Source organism: Loxodonta africana, chromosome 14 (genome assembly GCF_030014295.1).
Source record: "Loxodonta africana isolate mLoxAfr1 chromosome 14, mLoxAfr1.hap2, whole genome shotgun sequence".
NCBI lineage: Eukaryota > Metazoa > Chordata > Mammalia > Proboscidea > Elephantidae > Loxodonta > Loxodonta africana.
In genome coordinates this window covers 54,488,718-54,512,167 of record NC_087355.1, presented here as the reverse complement: position 1 = coordinate 54,512,167, position 23,450 = coordinate 54,488,718, and the positions used below count along the sequence as shown (strand labels likewise).

At 35.7% G+C, this 23,450-nt stretch overlaps 1 protein-coding gene across 1 annotated transcript in view; it reads right to left on the bottom strand.

The window, feature by feature from the left end:
- The window catches only part of RIMS2 (regulating synaptic membrane exocytosis 2), a 404,721-nt gene that overhangs the window by 228,170 nt on the left and 153,101 nt on the right, over positions 1 to 23,450 (bottom strand). Inside the window, exon 12 of the mRNA XM_064267988.1 lies at positions 7,074 to 7,135. Within this exon, the coding sequence (XP_064124058.1) occupies positions 7,074 to 7,135 (62 nt within the window). The remainder of the gene's footprint in view (positions 1 to 7,073; positions 7,136 to 23,450) is intronic.

The window sequence follows — 23,450 nt, the reverse complement described above, 5'->3', positions numbered from 1 at the left end:
CAATAATTTTCGCATTATCTTCAACAAAATTTAACCTACACGTGATATTAATGATATTGTTCTATAATTTTTGCATTAATAATAAGAATGCAGACATTATTAATAGAACAACAAACCCCAAATAAAAGTATCTAGCATACCCTATTTTAGCCACTAAATTATGACTCCCAAGGAGGAAAAGACAGCTTGGCTAAAAAAGGCATGTCAGACAAACAATCAGAAACCTGTCATCCCCAGGTCCCTGCATATACATTCACACAATCATTTAGGATGGGACAAGCTGACTGAAATGTTAACCAAACATTATTGGGGACATTTGTGGAAAGCTGCTGACAATGCGACCAAACATTGTTCTGTTTGCTCTAAATTTAATTCTGGCTGACCACATACAATCCCACTTAGAAGGCATCACCTACCAACAGGACCTACAGTCGAATGACAGATTGATTGTATACAACTTTCTCCTTTCAGTGGCTCCAAATATGCCCTAGTTATAATTTGTGGATTCTCTCATTGGATTAAAAAAAATGTTTCCTAGTCACAAGGCTATCACCAGCATCATTGCAAAAATGCTTTTGGAAAACATCATCCCTATTTATGGTGTACCTAAAATCCTCTATAGTAATAGAGGTACTAATTTTATCAGTCAAGTCATAAGGGAAATATGTAAATTCTTCCCTATAATCCAGAAATTGCATTGCCCATACCACCCACAATCCTATAGGCTTGTTGAAAGAACCAATGGCATTATAAAAGCCCAGTTAGCTACACTGTCTGCCTCCTTGCAGTTGCCATGGACTCAAGTACTTCCCCGTGTTTTGTTGAACCTGAGGTCTACTTCCTTTGGTCCTCACAAATTAACCCCCCACAGAATAATTATTACTGGGAAACTGCTAGCTCTTCCATATTCCGCTTGAACAGATCCAAATATAATTCAGACTATTGCCAAGCTTTAAATCATTATGTTAAAAATTATACTTCCTTAGTAAAGGAAGCCTTTAATCATAAAAAGCCAGTCGACCTTCCAGCCTCAAAGATATAGCCAGGAAATTATACTTATTGGAGAAGGCACCAAATTAAAAACTCTCTTGAACCCTGCTGAAAGGCTCCTACCTGATTCTTCTTACCAACCCCTGTGCTGCTAAGTCACAGAGCGTTAAAGCTTAGACCCATCTCTCCAAATGAAGAAAGTCATAACTCTGGCCTGGACTGTCCAACTAACGAAGGGACTGAACCTTAAATTCAGCCATTCCCACCAGCAGAAGCAAAGGACATCTGATGTAGACTGTTGCTCCCAAGACCTCTGGACCATGGCTCTATCCATTTCAGAACATTAGACTCATGCAAACAGCCAAGACTGTTAGACTGTGTTTTATAATAATTTTTGCTTTTCTGATAACTTCGATTGTATTGCATCAAATAGGGGTCTCCTCACACAGTAAACTACTTTATGTAGAGACCCAAAGACTAACCGCCTTCTACTTGATACTCATAGCTTTTGAAGTTGCTTTGTTTTATCAACTAGGACTCAGAAAATGGCAATGTATGTGTCCTGCTTGTTAACAGTTAGAAACATTGTTTAACTACTCATTCCTTATTCATGCAAGCCGTCAAAATCTTTAGAATTTATTTTCTGATAATCATAACGTTCGTTATTTTGGAAACTGTTGGTATTATCCCTTGCCTTAATATTTTATTCTTCCCCTGTACCCCTAAACGTCTTGTTTTTAACACTAGCTCTTAAGGTGGATGTGTGGTGAACTCAGAAGTTTTGATACAGCACTTTACTTTTAGTATTGCAATGGTTATTTTGCTATTTCTTTTATTTTGATATCCTCATTTATGCCAACACCCAAAGTTGTTTATTTTGTGATACCTATAATCTGTACACTTTTTGCCCTAATATACTACTTTTGGGCAATTTTTCTCCATTATAAAGCTCCCCTGAATATTTATTTTTCTCCTGCTCATAATTCCTGTTGATGCTTGGCATAAAGATGCCTTTGTTAAAATAACCAGTCAGAAGGTAGTACCGGTAACCTGTCTGACTGCTGGATTTGCCATCAAATTCCAAAACCTGGCCTCACAAATTCATATCCGTTAGCTTTCCCATACAGAATTATAGTTTCACCCTCTTTGCTACTGTCAATTTTAATATCACCATTAGGTGAGCCATATGTGTAAGCCTGTAGCATTCCCCCAGGTTATTAGGTCAACCCCAGGTCCCGTGTTTTAATCCAACCCAGATTAGAGTCAAGGATTGTTCTGAAGCAGTTTAAAACCCTTCAGACTATAAAAATAAGCCCTTAGTTTCATATAGTGCACCTTCCAGAATTTCAAAAGCAGCCTTCACAGGAAATTTAACAGCATGCTTACAGAAAAAGAAGACTTTTTGTTTTCAAATGTGGACTTGACTAAGATTAGGATGATTGCTTATCTTTAACAACTCCTTGACAGAAAATTCGCTTGACCAAATAAACTAAGCCATCCCTCTCCCAAATAAACACAATGGAACTAGCATAATATGTGCCCTCTATGTATATATACTTTTTATGTGAAGGATCAAGACACCCAACCATTGCCAATCCAAATCCAAATGACAAGTCCCATACCTGGGCTTTATCCTGTTTGGATGGTTGGAATATAACAGGCCAATGTATGTTAGGTCTTTTAAAAGTCTCTCTAAATATCCATTCCTATAATAAAAGCATACATTAAACCAATGATGTGAACATTTTCACTCATCACATTTGTTATAGGACCTAACAAAAGCCCTATAATAGACCTAAAGATGGATGGATATTTCTTTGAGGCCTCCTACTCCTTGTAAGCATTCCTGAACTTGAAAACTCTATTCACAATTTACCTGCCACTGTGCTCCAAATAACTGAAAAGCTTACAGGTAGCACAGAAGTCCAACTGAAGTCCCTAACTTCTTTGGTTAAAGTTGTACTGGATAATGTAATTTCCCTTAACTTTCTTCTAGCCCAACAAGGAGGAGTCTGTGCAGTTGCCAATACCTCCTGCTGCACTTGGACAAATGCTTCAGTATAAGTAGAACAAGATATCAACACAGGTCCACCAAAAAGGCCACTTGGCTTCAAGTATTCTCCATATCAAACTCCTCTATTTAGATATTTTCAGCTGGCTACCTTCAGGGATGGAATTGTGGGTTAATTATACTCATAGTAATACTTGTTATAGTTGGACTGATTTTTAAGATGTATGACCAAAGCAGCCACACAAACCACCAATCAAATGCTCATGCAACTCATGTATATAGATGCTGCCTATCTCTGCAATGAAATGGGAGGTCCCCACACTCTGGATAAGCTGTTTGAAATGGTCAGGTTGTTCCCCCAATGTGGCCCACTCCTTTGCCACCCTTCTCATACACAGAGAGCAAACACAATCATTGAAGCTGAATGTCAAGTCATGGCATGGTGATGAGGTCCAGTGATGCCCAGCTACTAGAGGAACCAGGTAGTGCCCAGTAACGAAAGGGTAGCATCTGGGGTCTTAAAAGCTTGTTAAGACAAGCAACTGTCTGGGGTCTTAAAGGCTCACCAATATGAGCAGCCACTCAAAAGAGGATACAGCCATTGCAGTCCATGCAGAAGAAACATTCATTCAAAGAGTGATCAAAGAATGTTCATGGAAATCCTTGATCAAAAGGAAGGAATGATTAAAAGTTTCACCAAACAGAGGCACTGGACCAAAGTAACATGGCTGCTGAAGAATCAGGACAAGGAATCCATTCTGAGTTTTCTTTAATGCAGGCATTGACTCTTGGCCTGAATCTTTTAGCTGGTTGCTAAGCGTATTTAAGGTAATGTTTTTCTTTGTTATGTTAGGGATATGGAAAGAATGGCTCCAGACGAGAGTTTTGATGCAAGGGGGTCTTATCAAAACTACCCATGCAGGTTGTTTCCCGATGATGTTTGCCACAAGCAAGTTCTGTAAGATATATTGCCTAGTTAACAAAACTATTGTGAATTTGTACATAACTGCACTTAAGGAATGCTTACACACTGTAATCTCAGAAAATCTATTTCCAAAGATAGTTAATCAGTACCTTGCTATTTTCCTTGTAGTCCTTTTACAGAACTGGCTGTGTTCTGTCATTATCTTGTGACAACTTTGTAACCTCCCTGTAAGCATGTACTTCCAGTTATCCCTCATAATCAATCAGCTAATCCCACCTATGCCTTTTGAACCAACAATGTTAGAGCCCTCACTTTGAGTAGTCCCACCTCAACTTTCTTAACTTTTATAATTTTCCTCTGAACCAATCAATTCTTGCTGTAGCTCCTTGTACAAGCCCTGTAACTAGGCATGTGTGCCGACCACACCTTGGAGTCATTGGTTTCATTTCAGTGGAGCCCATGTTTCTCCATCAGAATGCATTTAGCTTTCAAAAGATCTCTTTCATTTTACTTTGAGTCTCAGAATTTTTCCTCAGTGACAAATCAAAGTTTCAACTTACTCTGTAGAATAATGTTGCCAATGCAAATGTCAAAATTACCCCCGACTTGAGTTAATCAGAACAATCAAAATAAAGAATATATGAAAAATTGTACTTCAAAATTACCTCTGACTTGAGTTAATCAGAATAATCAAAATAAAGAATACATGAAAAATTGTACTTCAAGCATGGGTAATTTTCAAGATATCTGCCTTGCAAACTTAGAAAAACAATTGATTTTTCAATAAAATTTGAATTGAATAAAGCAGCAAAACTGTTCCTTCTTGAGAAAAGGTTAAAAGGTCAGGTTAAAAAGGGTTATGAAAGGCTGTAACTGATACCCTGAATTTGACAGATACTCAATCTGTAGATAAAAACAAATATTTGTGTATGGACTACAAAGTATAAACAGATGTGACGGTGTAGGAGCTTATACTATGTAGTTATAAGTATTTAAAATGTTAGTTAAAAACTAAGCATTTTCATCCTTTAATCATGCAAGGGGTACACTATATATACGTATATATGCAATTTACGTTTGAGATGCCTTAAGAACAATTTTGCAGAGAATATCAGATTATTTTTATTGACCTGATAGTCCTTAAATTACTTGAAAAACTATTGACTGAAGCATTTATTCTCTCTTAAAACTAGTTTTAATTGCAGATCTTAAAACTAAAAGGCTATAAAGAAAAGGAAACGTAAGATACATATTTAACAGAATAAATGTATTTGTTTTAGTTATCATGATACTCATGCAAATTTAATTGCTACACCATTCAAGTGATGAGTCTATGAAAAGTTAACATTCCAGAAACTACAATACAATAACCTTGATTTTGGTGTTCATATGGAGATGACTTAGGAATTCCTAATAATGACAGAACTCAAGGAGCACTTAATGTATTATTAAGGTGTAGTATATCATGAAAGAATTACATTTCAAAACCACACTGGATTTCAAAATAGCAAAAAACAGGCTATTGTATAGCAGTCATCTCTCCTCAATGGATTATTAAATGATATTTTTTACTAGATATATCTGCATAGGCAGAAAAAAAATGTGAGCATAGGAAACAATTTTTTAGTATATGTTTCAACTGTGTAGGTTTTCTAAATACTATTCTGTAATTGAAAACCCTGGTGGCGTGGTGGTTAAGTGCTATGGCTGCTAACCAAAGGTTTGGCAGTTTGAATACGCCAGGCGCTCCTTGGAAACTCTATGGGGCAGTTCTACTCTGTCTTATAGGGTCGCTATGAGTCGTAATCGACTCGACGGCACTGAGCTTGGTTTTTTTTGGTTTTTGGATTCTGTAATTACACACACAAAAAAAAATTCCAAAGAGCATTAACCCAAATAATGAAAGATCCTATAAAGTTTTTCCCAAAAGATACAATTCCTTTGACAGGATTAAAAGTAACAAAAAGATCATATTAAGTAAATTTTTCCATTCTGAAAGCAGAAAATGAAAGAATTGAGATATACTAAATAGGACAGCAAGATGAAAGAGTTTAGTGGTTTGAAAGGAAATATTCTGGATGAAAAAAATCTGATGTGACTAGATACTTAAAAACTATAAGTGGAATAGTCAATTAACAAAAGAATTGAACACAAATAGAAAAAGACTGCAACTATCTCAGAGCAAGAGATCATGGGGAATATTTTTTAAAACCGCTTTATTGAGGTACAATTTATTTAATTTAAGAACCATATAATATAGAAAATATTTTGCAGACTTAGTAAATTAACATATTGTTCACCCTTTGTGAAAAAAATGCAGAAAAATACTCATTAGGTTTTTAAAAAAGTGGTACACCAACAGCATTCTATTGACTTATACTATAAAAAAATTCGTCAACAAAAAATGCTGTCATTGATACTATTGCAGCATGTTTCATATACAATAGAACATTTTGTTAAGAGTAAAATTAGTTATAATTACAAGAACTTTCAGTTAATTAACCCTTAAGAAGAATAGAAGCAAAACATTTTATAATATTAAGGGTAATACATATACACACAAATAAATAAGAACATTTTTTCTGGATTTATAGAAAAAGCCGTTACCTGAAATATTAAATCTTTGGATACATTTCTAACCATAAGATTAGGCAATATTTTAAACTACATTACTGCATTTTTAAAATGTACCTAAACAGGAAAATAACATCATGATAGTTAATCAATGTAACAATGATAAAAAAAATTCAAAAATGCCCGTTCGAATATTTGACATATTAGGTATGTTACTCATGTTGAAAAGATTGCGTCTTCTTCTTTTTTTTTTTTAAATGTTAGTGTGGCATAAAAGAGTTTCGATTATGAAATAACTCCTCAAATTTACAGTAAAATCATTATTTGGTAATCTAACAAATAGAAAATTTATAAATATTTACTTCTCCAGCATCTTTCAATATGAATTTACAATGTAAGAACTGGTACAGGTGTTAGCGCAACTGGAATTATTCAGAGTTTGTTTAAATTGCCAAAAGCTCACCATAAAATTATTTCTGGGTGTGAAAACAAGTTATTTCTTTCTCATTTGTTTTTTGAAATAATAGTAGCTCCCTTCTTAATATTATAAAATGGGAAATTCTTACCTGATACCACACCAATTCCATCATCACAGTCATAGTCAGAGACTTCACTATCACTTATTCTTTTTGACCCTATGAAGCAAACGATAACAATAATTAAAATTGCTGTTTATGTAAGAAAAACAAAAAAAAACACACCAACCTGAAAGACAAATGAAAAGATTCTGAATGAAACATTTGAAAATAAAAAAAGTGTATCTACAAGAAAAGTCATCAACACTTATTTTCACACAAATTTCACGATGTGCTAATGTGGGAAATGAGTTAGCTATACAAGAGTTATTCTTGAAAGGTATATGATGAAGTTTATAAATGGTTTTAAACTTGAAATAATACTAAGTACTAAAGAATATATGTAAATGATCTGAAGTTGACTGATAAAATCTATTGGAAAATATCTAAGTCAAGTCAATTTTAGATACTTTTGGACAAAGGCTGTTGAGTCTAGGTAAATTTCAAAACATAAGAAATGCGTTATTTTCAAAAACATGCATTTTTTTTATATGTGTGACTATTAAATTGAGTATATCCAATATTTTATTTTTCAACCTTACAGACAAAAGCACAGTTCAGAAAAGTAAACTCACTGAAGACATCTTAAACTTTCTTTTTTTCTATTTAGTTGAGCTGTTTCTGTATTGATTTGAGAAGACAATGAAAAATAAATTATTCACGAAACTGACTACTACATCTAAACTGTAAATTGTGTTATATTTTCTAAAAAGTAGCCTAAGATGGAACAGTAATAATTATAATTCAAGAGGGCCATGTTTGTGTTTTCCCTTACAAACCTATAACAAAATTTTTAAATGTTAATTTTACTATGGCAAATATAGCATTGAATTGAAAAAACAAGAGCTTTGAGGGCTAAAGCAGATACTGATTTCACACTTACTTATGAAACATACGCCATATATAAATAAACATATTATCATTTGTTTTTTAATGTATTTTTTCTCTGACATGAGTTTCAAGAATGGACACAGCTTTCCCTTTCTTGGTATCATAAAACTTTTAATGATGAATGAGCACAATGTTGCTTACAAAAAATGATATATTTGTGTGTCTCCTTACATGACAAGTTATTCATTAGACTGAACTCAGGTATCAGAAAATACATACTTTCCTGTAAACCATGAGAGCTCATGTTGCATCTGAAGTAGGTATTATTAAAATATTCCAGGAATGCCCTATGATATTTCCAACCTCCTCTTAGAGATACTCTATAAATTTTTTTCTTTTGTTTGAATCCCTGCCCTAACTGCAATTCTTGTTTTCCCTATTAATGATTAAAAAGAAGACAGCTATTTGTTGTTTATCATGTGGTCCCACTGAATAAACTATTACTACTATTTTCCTTCCAAATCCTTGTAATAATGCCTTAGATCCAATCAAATCTGAGGCTCTTCTATTGCCCTAATATTTAAACTAGAATTATCTGACAACATTCCTAAGATTAGGTACAAAATGATTTATAGAATTAGGACATACATTTTAAATGGACTTGGGATAGAGAAAAGGTCATGCAGATTGGGCCACTGAGGTGAGCCTTAAGGAGAATTGCTACCCAGCTTATAATACGGTTCTACCAATCCTCAAAGACAGGGAAAGATTGGTTTCGTGTGTATGTTCATTATAGTTCAGTTCTAGATATTTTCTTTGTTGGTCTAAAGATACTTTTACCATATTTCATCAAATTTAGGATACCACTGACTGAGTGATGCATCAAAATTACAGAGATGATAGAGTTTGAAAAAAATGTATATTACAATAGAAGTATACATTCTTTTTCATTTTCATATGTATGGGTATAATTTATCTTTGCTTTAATTGACCTAAAAACACTCAGGTTGGAGACGGTAGTCTCTAATATGCCAATTCTTTGAAATTTGTCAAAAAAATAAATTATGGAATAGCATATTAATAATTCTTAAAAATGTTTCAACTGCCCTGACAGGGAACACAACAGAGAATCTCTGATGGAGCAGGAGAACAGTGGGTTGCAGACTTCAAATTCTCATAAAAAGGCCAGACTTAATGGTCTGAGACTGGAGGGACCCCGGAGGTCATGGTCCCCAGACCTTCTGTTAGCCTAAGACTGGAACCATTCCCAAAGCCAGCTCTTTACACAGGGATTGGACTGGACTATGACACAGAAAATGACTGGTAAGGAGTGAGTTTCTTGGCTCGAGTAGATATATAAGACAATGTGGGCAGCTCCCGTCTGGAGTGAGATGAGAAGGCAGAGGGGGCAGGGGCTGGCTGAATGGACATGGGGAATACAGGGTGGAGAGAGGACTGTGCTGTCTCATTAGGGCAAGAGCAACTAGGAGTAGATAGCAAGGTATATGTAAGTTTTTGTATGAGAGACTGACTTGATCTGTAAACTTAAAGCAAAAAAAAAAGTTAAAAAAATGTTTTATGGCTATAACAAGAATGTAAATTCATTCTTAGGTGCAGAGTTCTTTATTTGTCCATGAGATTGAACTTCTTAATTATGTTGATGATTCTTCTGTATCCTCACTAAATTTTTATTTGCTATGTAATCAATGACTGAGAGAAAATTATTTTGAAATCCCCTTCAATTTATTAATTTTCTCCCCAGTTTTCCTCTAAATATACTAGAGCTATTTCATTATATGTATGTAAGTTTAAAATTATTACGACAGACTCCAAAAAATAATTTGACAAAGTTCAAAGCCCATTCATGATAAAATGCCTTAGCAAACAAGTAACAGAAAGAAATGTCCTCAAATTGATAAAGGGCATCTAAAAAAATCTACGGCTTACATCATACTTAATTATAAAACACTGAATGTTCTCCCCCTAAGACCAAGGACAAGTCAAGGATGTTCACTCCAGCCCCTTCTATTCAGCATTGTACTACATGTCCTAAACAGTGCAATAAGGCAAGGAAAAAACTGAAAGGCACACAGATTAGAAAACAAGAAGTAACATGATTATGTAAATAAAAAATCTTAAGGAAGCTATAAAAAGGTATTAAGAATAAGTGAATTTGGCAAGATTGCAGGACACACAGTCAATATACAAAATGAATTCTATTCCTTATATAATAACAATGACAAATTAATTTCAAAACCAATATCATTTACAATAATACAAAAAATAATTCAGGAAAAATTTAACAAAAATATGCAAAATACTGATGCCAAAAACAACAAAACAATACTAAGAGAAATTAAAGAAGATCTATAAAAATGGAAGACTTTTCCTGCAAAGTTGGAAGCAAGAAATATTGGAATAACATTGTCAGAGAGCTGAGAGAGAAGGGCAGTCATTCATAGCTAAACTTTCTATCAGTAATGAAAGAGAAATAAATATATATTGAGAAAAACTCAGTCTACCATTCCCAGTTCTTCACTGAAGACACTTCTAAAAAAATTTTTTTTTAAATTTATCCCAGAAGAAAGGGATGAAATGCAAATAAATAAATAAGTAAATAAGCAAAGAAAGTGGTAAAAAATTAGTTAAACTCAACCAAGCACTGATACATAAAAATGATAATAGCTATAATAATATAATTACAGGTAAAGGTTAAACTCTGGTAGTAACATGCTAGATGGCAAGAGTGGGGGCAATCAGATTTTAATATTTTCGTGAAGTTTAGAAAGAAGGTAGAGATGTTAATTAAAGTTAGACTTTGTCAAGTATGCATGTTAAAATTTCAATAGAAACTATTAAAAGAACAGAAATTAAAAATAAAAATCTGAGTGTGTAAAATAATGACAATATGTTACTCTTTATGTTAGGAAATAAAGAAAAATTATCTACATACATTTGTTTATGTGTACATAGAATATCTCTGCAAAAATACAGAAACTGGTAACCATGGTTCATTTGAAGATGCTTGAGGGAAAGAGGTGCACTGTATGCACTTTTGAGTTTAAACCATATGAATATATTACTTGATTCAAAAATTTCCAAACATTTCATTTGTAGATGAAAAGAATGTATATTCTCTATTTGGTGGGAGAATGTTCTATCAGTCCCTGTTGATCAGCTGCACAGTTCAAGTTCCTGAGAGGCTGTCACGGAGACTGAGGTTTTCCAATTCTCCTTTCAATTCTTACTGCTTTTTCAAATAGTAAGTCAATTTTAATAAATCAAATCTATGCTTTCGGTTTTTTGGTTCCGGCTCTTGATGAAGGTCTTCCCCAAAACAACCGCAGGTGATTTACATACAATAAAATCTTCTCCTGCAGCTTCTTCCAAAACACATTTGCAGCTACACAACAAAGAGCACTAGTTTCTTCTGTAGGTCACCCATAAAATCCAGATTAGAGGTGATGAGAGACAGATGCATCTCATTTGTTCTCACAGGTTCCAGTGTATCCTCGTAGATTCCAGTTTTCCTTGATTTTCCCATTTTACATACATTTTTGCTACCCAACCTGTACTTCACCTAGTTACTTTAAGGACCAACTACAAAGTGCAAAGTCTACAGTCTTCCACAAACTGTTTCACTAGCTCTCTTTGCAGTCCCTGGAAAGTGATTTTCCAACCATTTTCTTACAAACTTCTATATGTCTTAGAGTCTCCCACAATTACGTAAAGTTTAACCCTTATAATAAATCCCTTATTCCATAACACTCATAGTAACTAGACCTCCTTGACTGAATTTAACTTATGTTTAAGTCCTTTAATTCATCTGAAGTTTATCATTTTGTACAAGATTTTTTGCACTATTTTTTCCTTGTGGATAACACTTTTTATCCAGATCATTTACTGAATAGTTTGTTCTCCTGTTCCACCCCTTGATCTGACACGTTATCTCAGATACTTATATAAAATAGTCTGCTCTTTACCTTATTCCATTGATTAATTTACTTCCATGCCAGTTTTTTCTTTCTTTTAGGATTACTCTACTATTAATAATTTTTGGATTGCAGAAACTCTTAAAGTTGCAACTGCTGACATTCTTCCTTAGAGACATGTTTACACTTTTAAGTGATGATTTCTGACAAATATCAATAATCAAAGCTTAAAAATCTATAAAAATATGGTAAATTTATTCCAAAGTAAGTAGAAGAAGGAAATAGGGAAGATAAAAAAGCAGAAATCAAAACATTAGAAACAGTAAAACAATAGAGAAAATCTATGAAACTAAAAGCTTTTTCCTTAAAAAGATCTATAAAATTGATAAACATCAAGCTGCACTTATCAAGAAAAAGACAAATACCTAACAATAGCACATATAGGTATTTACACACCAGATATGAGACTATACATTCATAAAAAGATTTGTACAAGAATATTCAGAGCAACCTTGTTCATGTTAGCCAAAAATCAGAAATAGTCTGGGTGTCTATTAATCAGAGATTAGATGAACAAATAGCTATTTATTCACATAATGGAATACAACTCAGCGAAAAAAAAAAGGAATAAACTGCTGATACATCTAAGAAAAAGGATGAATCTCAAAATCATTATGCTGAGCAAAAGATGACAGACACGAATGAGTACATACTGTATAATTCCATTTAGTTTTATGTAAAATTCTAGAAAAAGTCAATCTACAGTAAATAGATAGCGGATCAGTGATTGCCTGGGACCACAGGTGGGGCTGGAGGTTGAATGGGAAGGAGCTAAAGGAACTTTTGTGGAAATAAACGTGTAGTTTGTGGTCACGTTTGTCAGTTTATCAAAATGGGGATTTCAGAACAGTTAATTGTGTTTATGAGGAAACTGTACATAGATCAAGAGGCAGTCATTCAAATAGAACAAGGGGATACTGCATGGTCTAAAATCAGGAAAGGTGTGTGTCAGGGTTGTATCCTTTCACCACACTATTCAATCTGTATGCAAAGCAAATAATCCAAGAAGCAGGACTATATGAACAAGAACTGGGCATCAGAATTGGAAGAAAACTCATTAACAACCTCCGTCATGCAGGTGACACAGCCTTGTTTCCTGCAAGTGAATGAGGCACTTATTGATGAAAATCAAAGATCACAGCCTTCACTATGGATTGCACCTCAACATAAAGAAAACAGAAATCCTCACCAGTGGACCAATAAATAACATCATCATAAATGGAGAGAAGTTTGAAGTTGCCAAGAATTTCATTTTACTTGGATACATAGTCAACACCCATGGAAGCAGCAGTCAAGAAACCAAACAATGCATCTCGTTGGACAAATCTGCTGCAAAAGACTTCTTTAAAGTGTTAAAAAGCAAAGATATCACCTTGAATACAAAGGTGCATCTGACAGAAGCCACGGTGTTTACAATTGCCTCAAACGTGTGTGAAAGCTGGACAACAAATAAAATCAAAGAATTAATGACTTTGAATTGTGGTGTAGGTGAAGAATACTGAATATGTCATGGACTGCCAAAAGAACAAACAAACCCGTCTTGGAAGAATTACTGCCATTATGCTTCTTAGAAGCAAAGATGGCGACACTGTGTCTCACATGCTTTTGGACATACTCTAGTCCCTAGAGGACATCATGCTTGGTAAGACAGAGGGTCAAAGAAAAAAGAGGAAGACCTTTGACAAGATGGATTGACACAGCTGCTCCAACAGTGGGCTCAAGCATAAGAATGATTGTGAGGATGGTGTAGGACCAGGCAGTGTTTCATTCTGTTGTATGTAGGGTCACTATGAGTCGGAACTGACTCAATGGCACCTACCAACAACAACCACATAGTTTGTGGTAGTCATATGGGCATATACATTTATTAAAACTCATTGAACTATGTGCTTAAAATGGGGCATTTTATTGTATGTAAATCACACTTCAATAAAATTGATTTAAAAAAATAAACCAAAAAAAAAAACCATCACCTAGCTATTAATTAAAATTAATTTAGAGATGTTATCAACACATATAAATTAAAACTATGACTTTAAAGCAGGTCTTCAGGGCTTATTAGCAAAGAAAATTAAGAAGATTAAACAGATTTTCAATATTAATAGCACGGTAACAAAAGTACCCATTTTTCAGTTAGGCATAGATTGGTATTCTGATATCACCCTTTATGAACAGTGTAAACTTGGCTTCTCCTCAGTTCACTTTTCTCATCTACAAAATGGGATTAATGATATTGACATTGCAGGTAAAGACACAGATCAGATATCAACTCCTCCAAGAAGTCCACACTAATCTCTATAATCTTAGGTAGTATTCTCTGGGAGAGAGGAGATGAAGAGGCAAAACGGGACAAGGGAAGAAATAGTCAGGAAGATGGTGGAAGACTGGAAACTATGCTGAAGACACCACGGACCACCATATTTTTATGCAAATAGTGTGTGCCTTCTACATTTATTTGCCAAACATGCCCTCCTCCCTCAAAGTATTTCAGTAAGCACACTGCCCTGTGGTGAGGGAGCTAACTTTTAATAGGACTGGTGATGACGTCTTACCAATAAAATAATCTGCTTTCTTATCAAATAAATCACTTGTATTTTCTCCCACTCTCAAACTTCAGTAATTCTATTATATAGAGAGAGAGAGGGAGAGAGGACAGAGAGAGAGAAAAAATTTTTAGTGCAAATCAATAAAGGGATGTGCTTAAGCATGAAGCATGAAGAAAATGCAACAGCTCAATGAATGAATTAGGTTGACTATAAGTTTCCTGGCAATTGACAGAAAACTGTATGTGGTCTTTGAGTTTCCACAAACCTTATAATTAATGATATTTATATGTTCAGCCCTTAACACACTAACTTACAATTGCTCAAGAAAGAGCTTCTGTGTATACACAAATGAATACAATTGCAGTACAATCAATAAGATGGTAAATATTATGGAAAAATAAGCCAGTAAAGTTTACCTGTTTTATTGACTATGCAAAGGCATTTGACTGTGTGGATCATAACAAACTATGGATAACATTATGAAAAACGGCAATTCCAGAGCACTTAATTTTGTTCATGAGGAACCTTTACATAGATCAAGAGGCAGTTGTTCGGACAGAACAAGGGGGTACTGATTGGTTTAAAGTCAGGAAAGGTGTGCACCAGGGTTGTATTCTTTCACCATACCTATTCAATCTGTATGCTGAGCAAATAATCCGAGAAGCTGAACTATATGAAGAAGATCGAGGCATCAGGATTGGAGGAAGACTCATTAACAACCTGCGTTATGCAGATGACACAACCCTGCTTGCTGCAAGTGAAGAGGACTCGAAGCACTTACTAATGAAGATCAAAGACCACAGCCTTCAGTATGGATTGCACCTCAACATAAAGAAAACAAAAATCCTCACAACTGGACCAATGAGCAACATCGTGATAAATGGAGAAAAGACTGAAGTTGTCAAGGATTTCATTTTACTTGAATCCACAATCAACAGCCATGGAAGCAGCAGTCAAGAAATCAAAAGACACATTGCATTGGGTAAATCTGCTGCAAAGGACCTCTTTAAAGTGTTGAAGAACAAAGATGCCACCCTGAAGACTAAAGTGCACCTGACCCAAGCCATGCTATTTTCAATCGCATCATATGCATGTGAAAGCTGGACAATGAATAAGGAAGACTGACAAAGAATTGATGCCTTTGAATTGTGGTGTTGGCGAAGAATATTTAATACACCATAGACTGCCAAAAGAACGAACAAATCTGTCTTAGAAGAAGTACAGCCAGAACGCTCCTTGGAGGCAAGGATGGCGAAACTGCGACTTACATACTTTGGACATCTGTCTTAGAAGAAGTACAACCAGAATGCTCCTTAGAAGCAAGAATGGCGAGACCGCTTTGGACATGTTGTCAGGAGGGATCAGTCTCTGGAGAAGGACATCATGCTTGGCAGAGTACAGAGTCAGCGAAAAAGAGGAACACCCTCAACGAGGTGGATTGACACAGTGGCTGCAACAATGAGCTCAATCATAACAACAATTGTAAGGATGGCTCAGGACTGGGCAGTGTTTCATTCTGTTGTGCATAGGGTCACTAGGAGTCAGAACCAATTCAACAGCACCTAACAACAACAAGCCAGTAAAATTTTATCCAATATTTGAAGTATGTGCAAAAATAACATGATGTGTAGAAGTTACAGATAATAAAACTCCTTATCATCACTTTGAATATTCTCATCTACTTCTTTCGGTTCTGTTCTCATTGTTAGGTGCTGTCAAGTCAGTTCCGACTCATAGCAACCTCGTGCACAACAGAACGAAATGCTGCCCGGTCCTGCGTCATCCTTAAAATCATTGTTATGCTTGAGCCCATTGTTGCAGTCACTGTGTCAGTTCTCGTTGAGGGTCTTCCTCTTTTCTGCTGACCCTGTACTTTATCAAGCATGGTGTCCTTCTTCAGGGACAGATCCCTCCTGAAAACCTGTCCAAAGTATGTAAGACGCAGTATTGCCATCCTTGCTTGTGAGGAGCATTTTAGTTGTACTACTTCCAAGACAGATTTGTTCATCCTTTTGGCAGTCCATGGTGTATTCAATATTCTTCACCAACACCACAATTCAAAGGTGTCAAATTCTTCTTCAGTCTTCCTTATTCACTGTCCAGCTTTCACATGCATATGATGCGATTGAAAATAGCATGGCTTGGGTCAGGCGCACCTTAGTCTTCAAGGTGACATCTCTGCTTTTCAACACTCTAAAGGGGTCCTTTGCAGCAGATTTGCCAAATGCACTGGTGCATCTTTTGGTTTCTTGACTACTGCTTCCATGGGCATTGATTGTGGATCCAAGTAAAATGAAATCCTTGATAACTTCAAACTTTTCTCCATTTATCATGATGTTGCTTGCTTATTGGTCCAGTTGTGAGGATTTTTGTTTTCTTTAAGTTGGGCTATAATCCATACTGAAGGCTGTGGTCTTTGATATTCCTCAGTAAGTCCTTCAAGTCTCCTCCACTTTCAGCAAGCAAGTTTGTGTCATCTGCATAACGTAGGTTGTTAATGAGTCTTCTTTCAATCCTGATGTACCTTCTTCATATAATCCACCTTCTCAGATTATTTGCTCATCATACAGAATGAATAAGTACGGTGAAAGGATACAACCATGACACACACCCTTCCTGACTTTAAACCACGCAGTATCCCCTTGGCCTTTTGGAACAACTGCCTCTTGATCCATATAAGGCTTCCTCATGAGCACGATTAAGTATTCTGGAATTCCCATTCTTTGTAATATTATCTATAATTCATTATGATCCACACAGTGAAATGCCTTTGCATAGTCAATAAAACACAGGTAGGGATCTTTCTGTCATTCTCTGCTTTCAGCCCGGACATGTGACATCAGCAATGATATCCCTGGTTCCACATTCTCTTCTGAACCTAGTTTGAATTTAAAAGGCACTTTAACCTGGAAGTTTCATTGTGGGAAATTCTGTAACCAAAAATTCAATTTACATAGTATAAAGCTATTTAAGTTATGCTTTCTTCTTAAATGAGCCTTAATCATTTGTGTCTTTCCAGGAAATTTTCTTATTTCATCTAGTTGTCAATTATATAAGCATAAAGTTGTTAATTCTTACTATCCTTTTAATATTTGTAGACTGTAGTGATGTCACCTGTCTTTTTCCTGATATGGATAATTTCAGTCTTCTATTTTTCCCCAGATCATTCTCTTAGACCTGATCTTCAGTTTTATTGATTTTGTTGAATTTTTTTTCCCATTAGTTTCCACACTGATTTTTATTATTAGCTTTCTTCTAATTAATTTGTGGTAATTTACTCTTCTGTTTTTAGCTTCTTTTTTTTTTTAATTAATTTTTATTAAGCTTCAAGTGAACATTTACCATTCCAATCAGTCTGTCACATGTAGGTTTACATACACCTTACTCCCTTCTCCCACTTGCTCTCCCCCTATTGAGTCAACCCTTTCAGTCTCTCGTTTCGTGCCAATTTTGCCATCTTCCCTCTCTCTCTATCTTCCCATCCCCCCTCCAGTCAAGAGTTGCCAACACACTCTCCAGTGTCCACCTGATTTAATTAGCTCACTCTTCATCAGCATTTCTCTCCCCTTCACTGACCAGTCCTTTTCATGACTGATGATTTGTCTTTGGGGATGGTTCCTGTCCTGTGCCATCAGAAGTTCTGGGGAGCATTGTCTCTGGGATTCCTCTAGTCGCAGTCATACCATTAGGTACGGTCTTTTTATGAGAATTTGGGGTCTGTATCCCATTGGTCTCCTGCTCCCTCAGGAGTTGTCTGTTGTGCTCCCTGACAGGGCAGACATCGATTGTGGCCAAGCACCAACTAGTTCTTCTGGTCTCAGGATAAAGTAGGTCTCTGGTTCATGTGGCCCTTTCTGTCTCTTGGGTTCTTAGTTGTTGTGTGACCTTGGTGTTCTTCCTTTGCCTTTGCTCCAGGTGGGCTGAGACCAATTGATGTATCTTAGATGGCCGCTTCTTGGCATTTAGGGCCCCAGGCGCCACAATTCACAGTGGGATGCAGAATGTTTTCATAATAGAATTATTTTGCCCATTGACTTAGAAGTCCCCTCAAACCAAGTTCCCCAGACCCCAGCCCCTGCTCCGCTGACCTTTGAAGCTTTCATTTTATCCCGGAAACCTCTTTGCTTTTAGTCCAGGCCAATTAGGCTGACCTTCCTTGTATTGAGTGTTGTCTTTCCCTTCACCCAAAGCAGTTCTTATCTACTGATTGATCAGTAAAAAGCCCTCTCTCTCCCTCCCCCCTTTGTAACCACAAAAGTATGTGTTCTTCTCCGTTTTTTCTATTTCTCAAGATCTTATAATAGTGGTCTTATACAATATTTGTCCTTTTCCAACTGACTCATTTCGCTCAGCATAATGCCTTCCAGATACCTCCATGTTAGGAAATGTTTCAGAGATTCGTCACTGTTATGCCTTCCAGATACCTCCATGTTATGAAATGTTTCAGAGATTGGTCACTCTTCTTTATCGATGCGTAGTATTCCATTGTGTGAATATAGCACAGTTTATTTACCCATTCATCCGTTGACGGACATCTTGGTTGCTTCCAGTTTTTTGCTATTGTAAACAGAGCTGCAATAAATATGGGTGTGCATATATCTGTTTGTGTGAAGGCTCTTGTTTCTTTCTCTAGGGTATATTCCGAGGAGTGGGATTTCTGGGTTGTATGGTAGTTCTATTTCTAACTGTTTAAGATAACGCCAGATGGATTTCCAAAGTGGTTGTACCATTTTACATTCCCACCAGCAGTGTATGAGAGTTCCAATCTCTCCGCAGCCTCTCCAACATTTATTATTTTGTGTTTTTTGGATTAATGCCAGTCTAGTTGGTGTGAGATGGAATCTCATCGTAGTTTTAATTTGCATTTCTCTAATGGCTAATGATCGGGAGCATTTTCTGATGTATCTGTTGGCTGCCTGAATATCTTCTTTAGTGAAATGTGTGTTCATATCCTTTGCCCACTTCTTGATTGGGTTGTTTGTCTTTTTGTGGTTGAGTTTTGACAGAATCATGTAGATTTTAGAGATCAGGCGCTGGTCTGAGATGTCATAGCTGAATATTCTTTCCCAGTCTGTAGGTGGTCTTTTTACTCTTTTGGTGAAGTCTTTAGATGAGCATAGGTGTTTGATTTTTAGGAGCTCCCAGTTATCTGGTTTCTCTTCATCATTTTTGGTAAGGTTTTGTATTCTGTTTATGCCCTGTATTAGGGCTCCTAGGGTTGATCCTATTTTTTCTTCCATGATATTTATTGTTTTAGTCTTTATGTTTAGGTCTTTGATCCACTTGGAGTTAGTTTTTGTGCATGGTGTGAGGTATGGGTCCTGTTTCATTCTTTTGCAAATGGATATCCAGTTATGCCAGCACCATTTGTTAAAAAGACTATCATTTCCCCAATTGACTGACACTGGTCCTTTGTCAAATATCAGCTGCTCATACGTGGATGGATTTATATCTGGGTTCTCAATTCTGTTCCATTGGTCTATGTGCCTGTTGTTGTACCAGTACCAGGCTGTTTTGACTACTGTAGCTGTATAATAGGTTCTGAAATCACGTAGAGTGAGGCCTCCCACTTTCTTCTTCTTTTTCAGTAATGCTTTGCTTATCCGGGGGTTCTTTCCCTTCCATATGAAATTAGTGATTTGTTTCTCTATCCCCTTAAAATATGACATTGGTATTTGGATTGGAAGTGTGTTATATGTATAGATGGCTTTTGGTAGAATAGACATTTTTACTATGTTAAGTCTTCCTATCCATGAGCAGGGTATGTTTTTCCACTTAAGTATGTCCTTTTGAATTTCTTGTAGCAGAGTTTTATAGTTTTCTTTGTATAGGTCTTTTACATCCTTGGTAAGATTTATTCCTAAGTATTTTATCTTCTTGGGGGCTACTGTGAATGGTATTGATTTGGTTATTTCCTCTTCGGTGTTCTTTTTGTTGATGTAGAGGAATCCAAGTGATCTTTGTATGTTTATTTTATAACATGAGACTCTTCCAAACTCTTCTATTAGTTTCAGTAGTTTTCTGGAGAACTCCTTAGGGTTTTCCATGTATAAGATCATGTCATCTGCAAATAGTGATAGCTTTACTTCCTCCTTACCAATCTGGATACCCTTTATTTCTTTGTCTAGCCTAATTCCCCTGGCTAGGACTTCAAGTACAGTGTTGAATAAGAGCGGTGATAAAGGGCATCCTTGTCTGGTTCCCGTTCTCAAGGGAAATGCTTTCAGGTTCTCTCCATTTAGAGTGATATTGGCTGTTGGCTTTGCATAGATGCCCTTTATTATGTTGAGGAATTTACCTTCAATTCCTATTTTGGTAAGAGTTTTTATCATAAATGGGTGTTGAACTTTGTCAAATGCCTTTTCTGCATCTATTGATAAGATCATGTGGTTTTTATCTTTTGTTTTATTTATGTGATGGATTACATTAATGGTTTTTCTGATATTAAACCAGCCTTGCATACCTGGTATAAATCCCACTTGATCAGGGTGAATTATTTTTTTGATGTGTTGTTGGATTCTATTGGCTAGAATTTTGTTGAGGATTTTTGCATCAATGTTCATGAGGGATATAGGTCGATAATTTTCTTTTTTTGTAATGTCTTTACCTGGTTTTGGTATCAGGGAGATGGTAGCTTCATAGAATGAGTTGGGTAGTATTCCGTCTTTTTCTATGCTTTGAAATACCTTCAATAGTAATGGTGTTAAGTCTTCTCTGAAGGTTTGGTAGAACTCTGCAGTGAAGCCGTCTGGGCCAGGATTTTTTTTTTGTTGGAAGTTTTTTGATTACTGTTTCAATCTCTTTTTTTGTTATGGGTGTATTTAGTTGTTCTACTTCTGAATGTGTTAGTTTAGGTAGGTAGTATTGTTCCAAGAATTTATCCATTTCTTCCAGGTTTTCAAATTTGTTAGAGTACAATTTTACGTAGTAATCTGAAATGATTCTTTTAATTTCATTTGGCTCTGTTGTGATGTGGTCCTTCTCGTTTCTCATTCGGGTTGTTTCCTTTCCTGTTTTTCTTTAGTCAGTCTGGCCAATGGTTTATCAATTTTGTTAATTTTTTCAAAGAACCAGCTTTTGGCTTTGTTAATTCTTTCAATTGTTTTTCTGTTCTCTAATGCATTTAGTTCAGCTCTAATTTTTATTATTTGTTTTCTTCTGGTGCCTGATGGGTTCTTTTGCTGCTCACTTTCTATTTGTTCAAGTTGTCGGGACAGTTCTCTGATTTTGGCTCTTTCTTCTTTTTTGTATGTGTGCATTTATCGATATAAATTGGCCTCTGAGCACTGCTTTTGCTGTGTCCCAGAGGTTTTGATAAGAAGTATTTTCATTCTTGTTGCTTTCTAAGAATTTCCTTATTCCCTCCTTGATGTCTTCTATAACCCAGTCTTTTTTCAGGAGGGTATTGTTCATTTTCCATGTGTTTGATTTCTTTTCCCTCGTTTTTTCTGTTATTGATTTCTAGCTTCATTGCCTTGTGGTCTGAGAAGATGCTTTGTCATATTTCGATGTTTTGGATTCTGCAAAGATTTGTTTTATGACCTAATATGTGGTCTATTCTAGAGAATGTTCCATGTGCAGTAGAAAAGAAAGTATATTTTGCAGCAGTTGGGTGGAGAGTTCTGTATAAGTCAATGAGGTCAAGTTGGTTGATTGTTGTAAGTAGGTCTTCCGTGTCTCTATTGAGCTTCTTACTGCATGTCCTGTCCTTCTCCGAAAGTGGTGTGTTGAAGTCTCCTACTATAAATGTGGAAGTGTCTATCTCACTTTTCAATTCTGTTAAAATTTGATTTATGTGTCTTGCAGCCCTGTCATTGGGTGTGTAAATATTTAATACGGTTATGTCTTCCTGATCAATTGTCCCTTTTATCATTATATAGTGTCCTTCTTTATCCTTTGTGGCGGATTTAAGTCTAAAGTCTATTTTGTCAGAAATTAATATTGCTACTCTTCTTTTTTGCTTATTGTTTGCTTGATATATTTTTCTCCATCCTTTGAGTTTTAGTTTGTTTGTGTCTCTAAGTCTAAGGTGTGTCTCTTGTAGGCAGCATATAGATGGATCGTGTTTCTTTATCCAGTCCGTGACTCTCTGTCTCTTTACTGGTGCATTTAGTCCATTTACATTCAGCGTAATTATAGATAAATAAGTTTTTAGTGCTGTCATTTTGATGCCTTTTCATGTGTGTTGTTGGCCATTTCATTTTTCCACATGCTTTTTTGTGCTGAGACGTTTTTCTTAGTAGCTTGTGAGATCCTCATTTTCACAATGTTTAACTTTGTGTTTGTTGAATCGTTACGTTTTTCTTGGCTTTTTTCTTGAGTTATGGAATTGATATTCCTTTTTGTGGTTACCTTATTATTTACCCCTATTTTTCTAAGTAAAAACCTAACTTGTATCCTTCTATATCACCTTGTAGCCTCTCCATCTGGCAGTTCAATGCCTCCTATATTTAGTCCCTCTTTTTGATTATTGTGATCGTTTATCTATTGATTTCCATGATTTCCTGTTAAGTGTATTATTTTGTTTATTTATTTATTTTTTAGAATTAATCTTAATTTGTTTGTTTTTGTGCTTTCCCTATTTGAGTTGCGTTGATATCAGGACGTTCTGTTTTGTGACCTTGTATTGTGCTGCTACCTGATATTATTGGTCATCAGGCCAAACAATCTCCTTTAGCATTTCTTGCAGTCTTGGTTTAGTTTTTGCAAATTCTCTAAACTTGTGTTTATCTGTAAATATCTTAATTTCGCCTTCATATTTCAGAGAGAGTTTTGCTGGATATAGGATCCTTGGTTGGCAGTTTTTCTCCTTCAGTGTTCTGTATACGTCGTCCCATTCCCTCCTTGCCTGCATGGTTTCTGCTGAGTAGTCTGAACTTATTCTTATTGATTCTCCCTTGAAGGAAACCTTTCTTTTCTCCCTGGCTGCTTTTAAAATTTTCTGTTTGTCTTTGGTTTGGGCAAGTTTGATGATAATATGTCTTGGTGTTTTTCTTTTTGGATCAA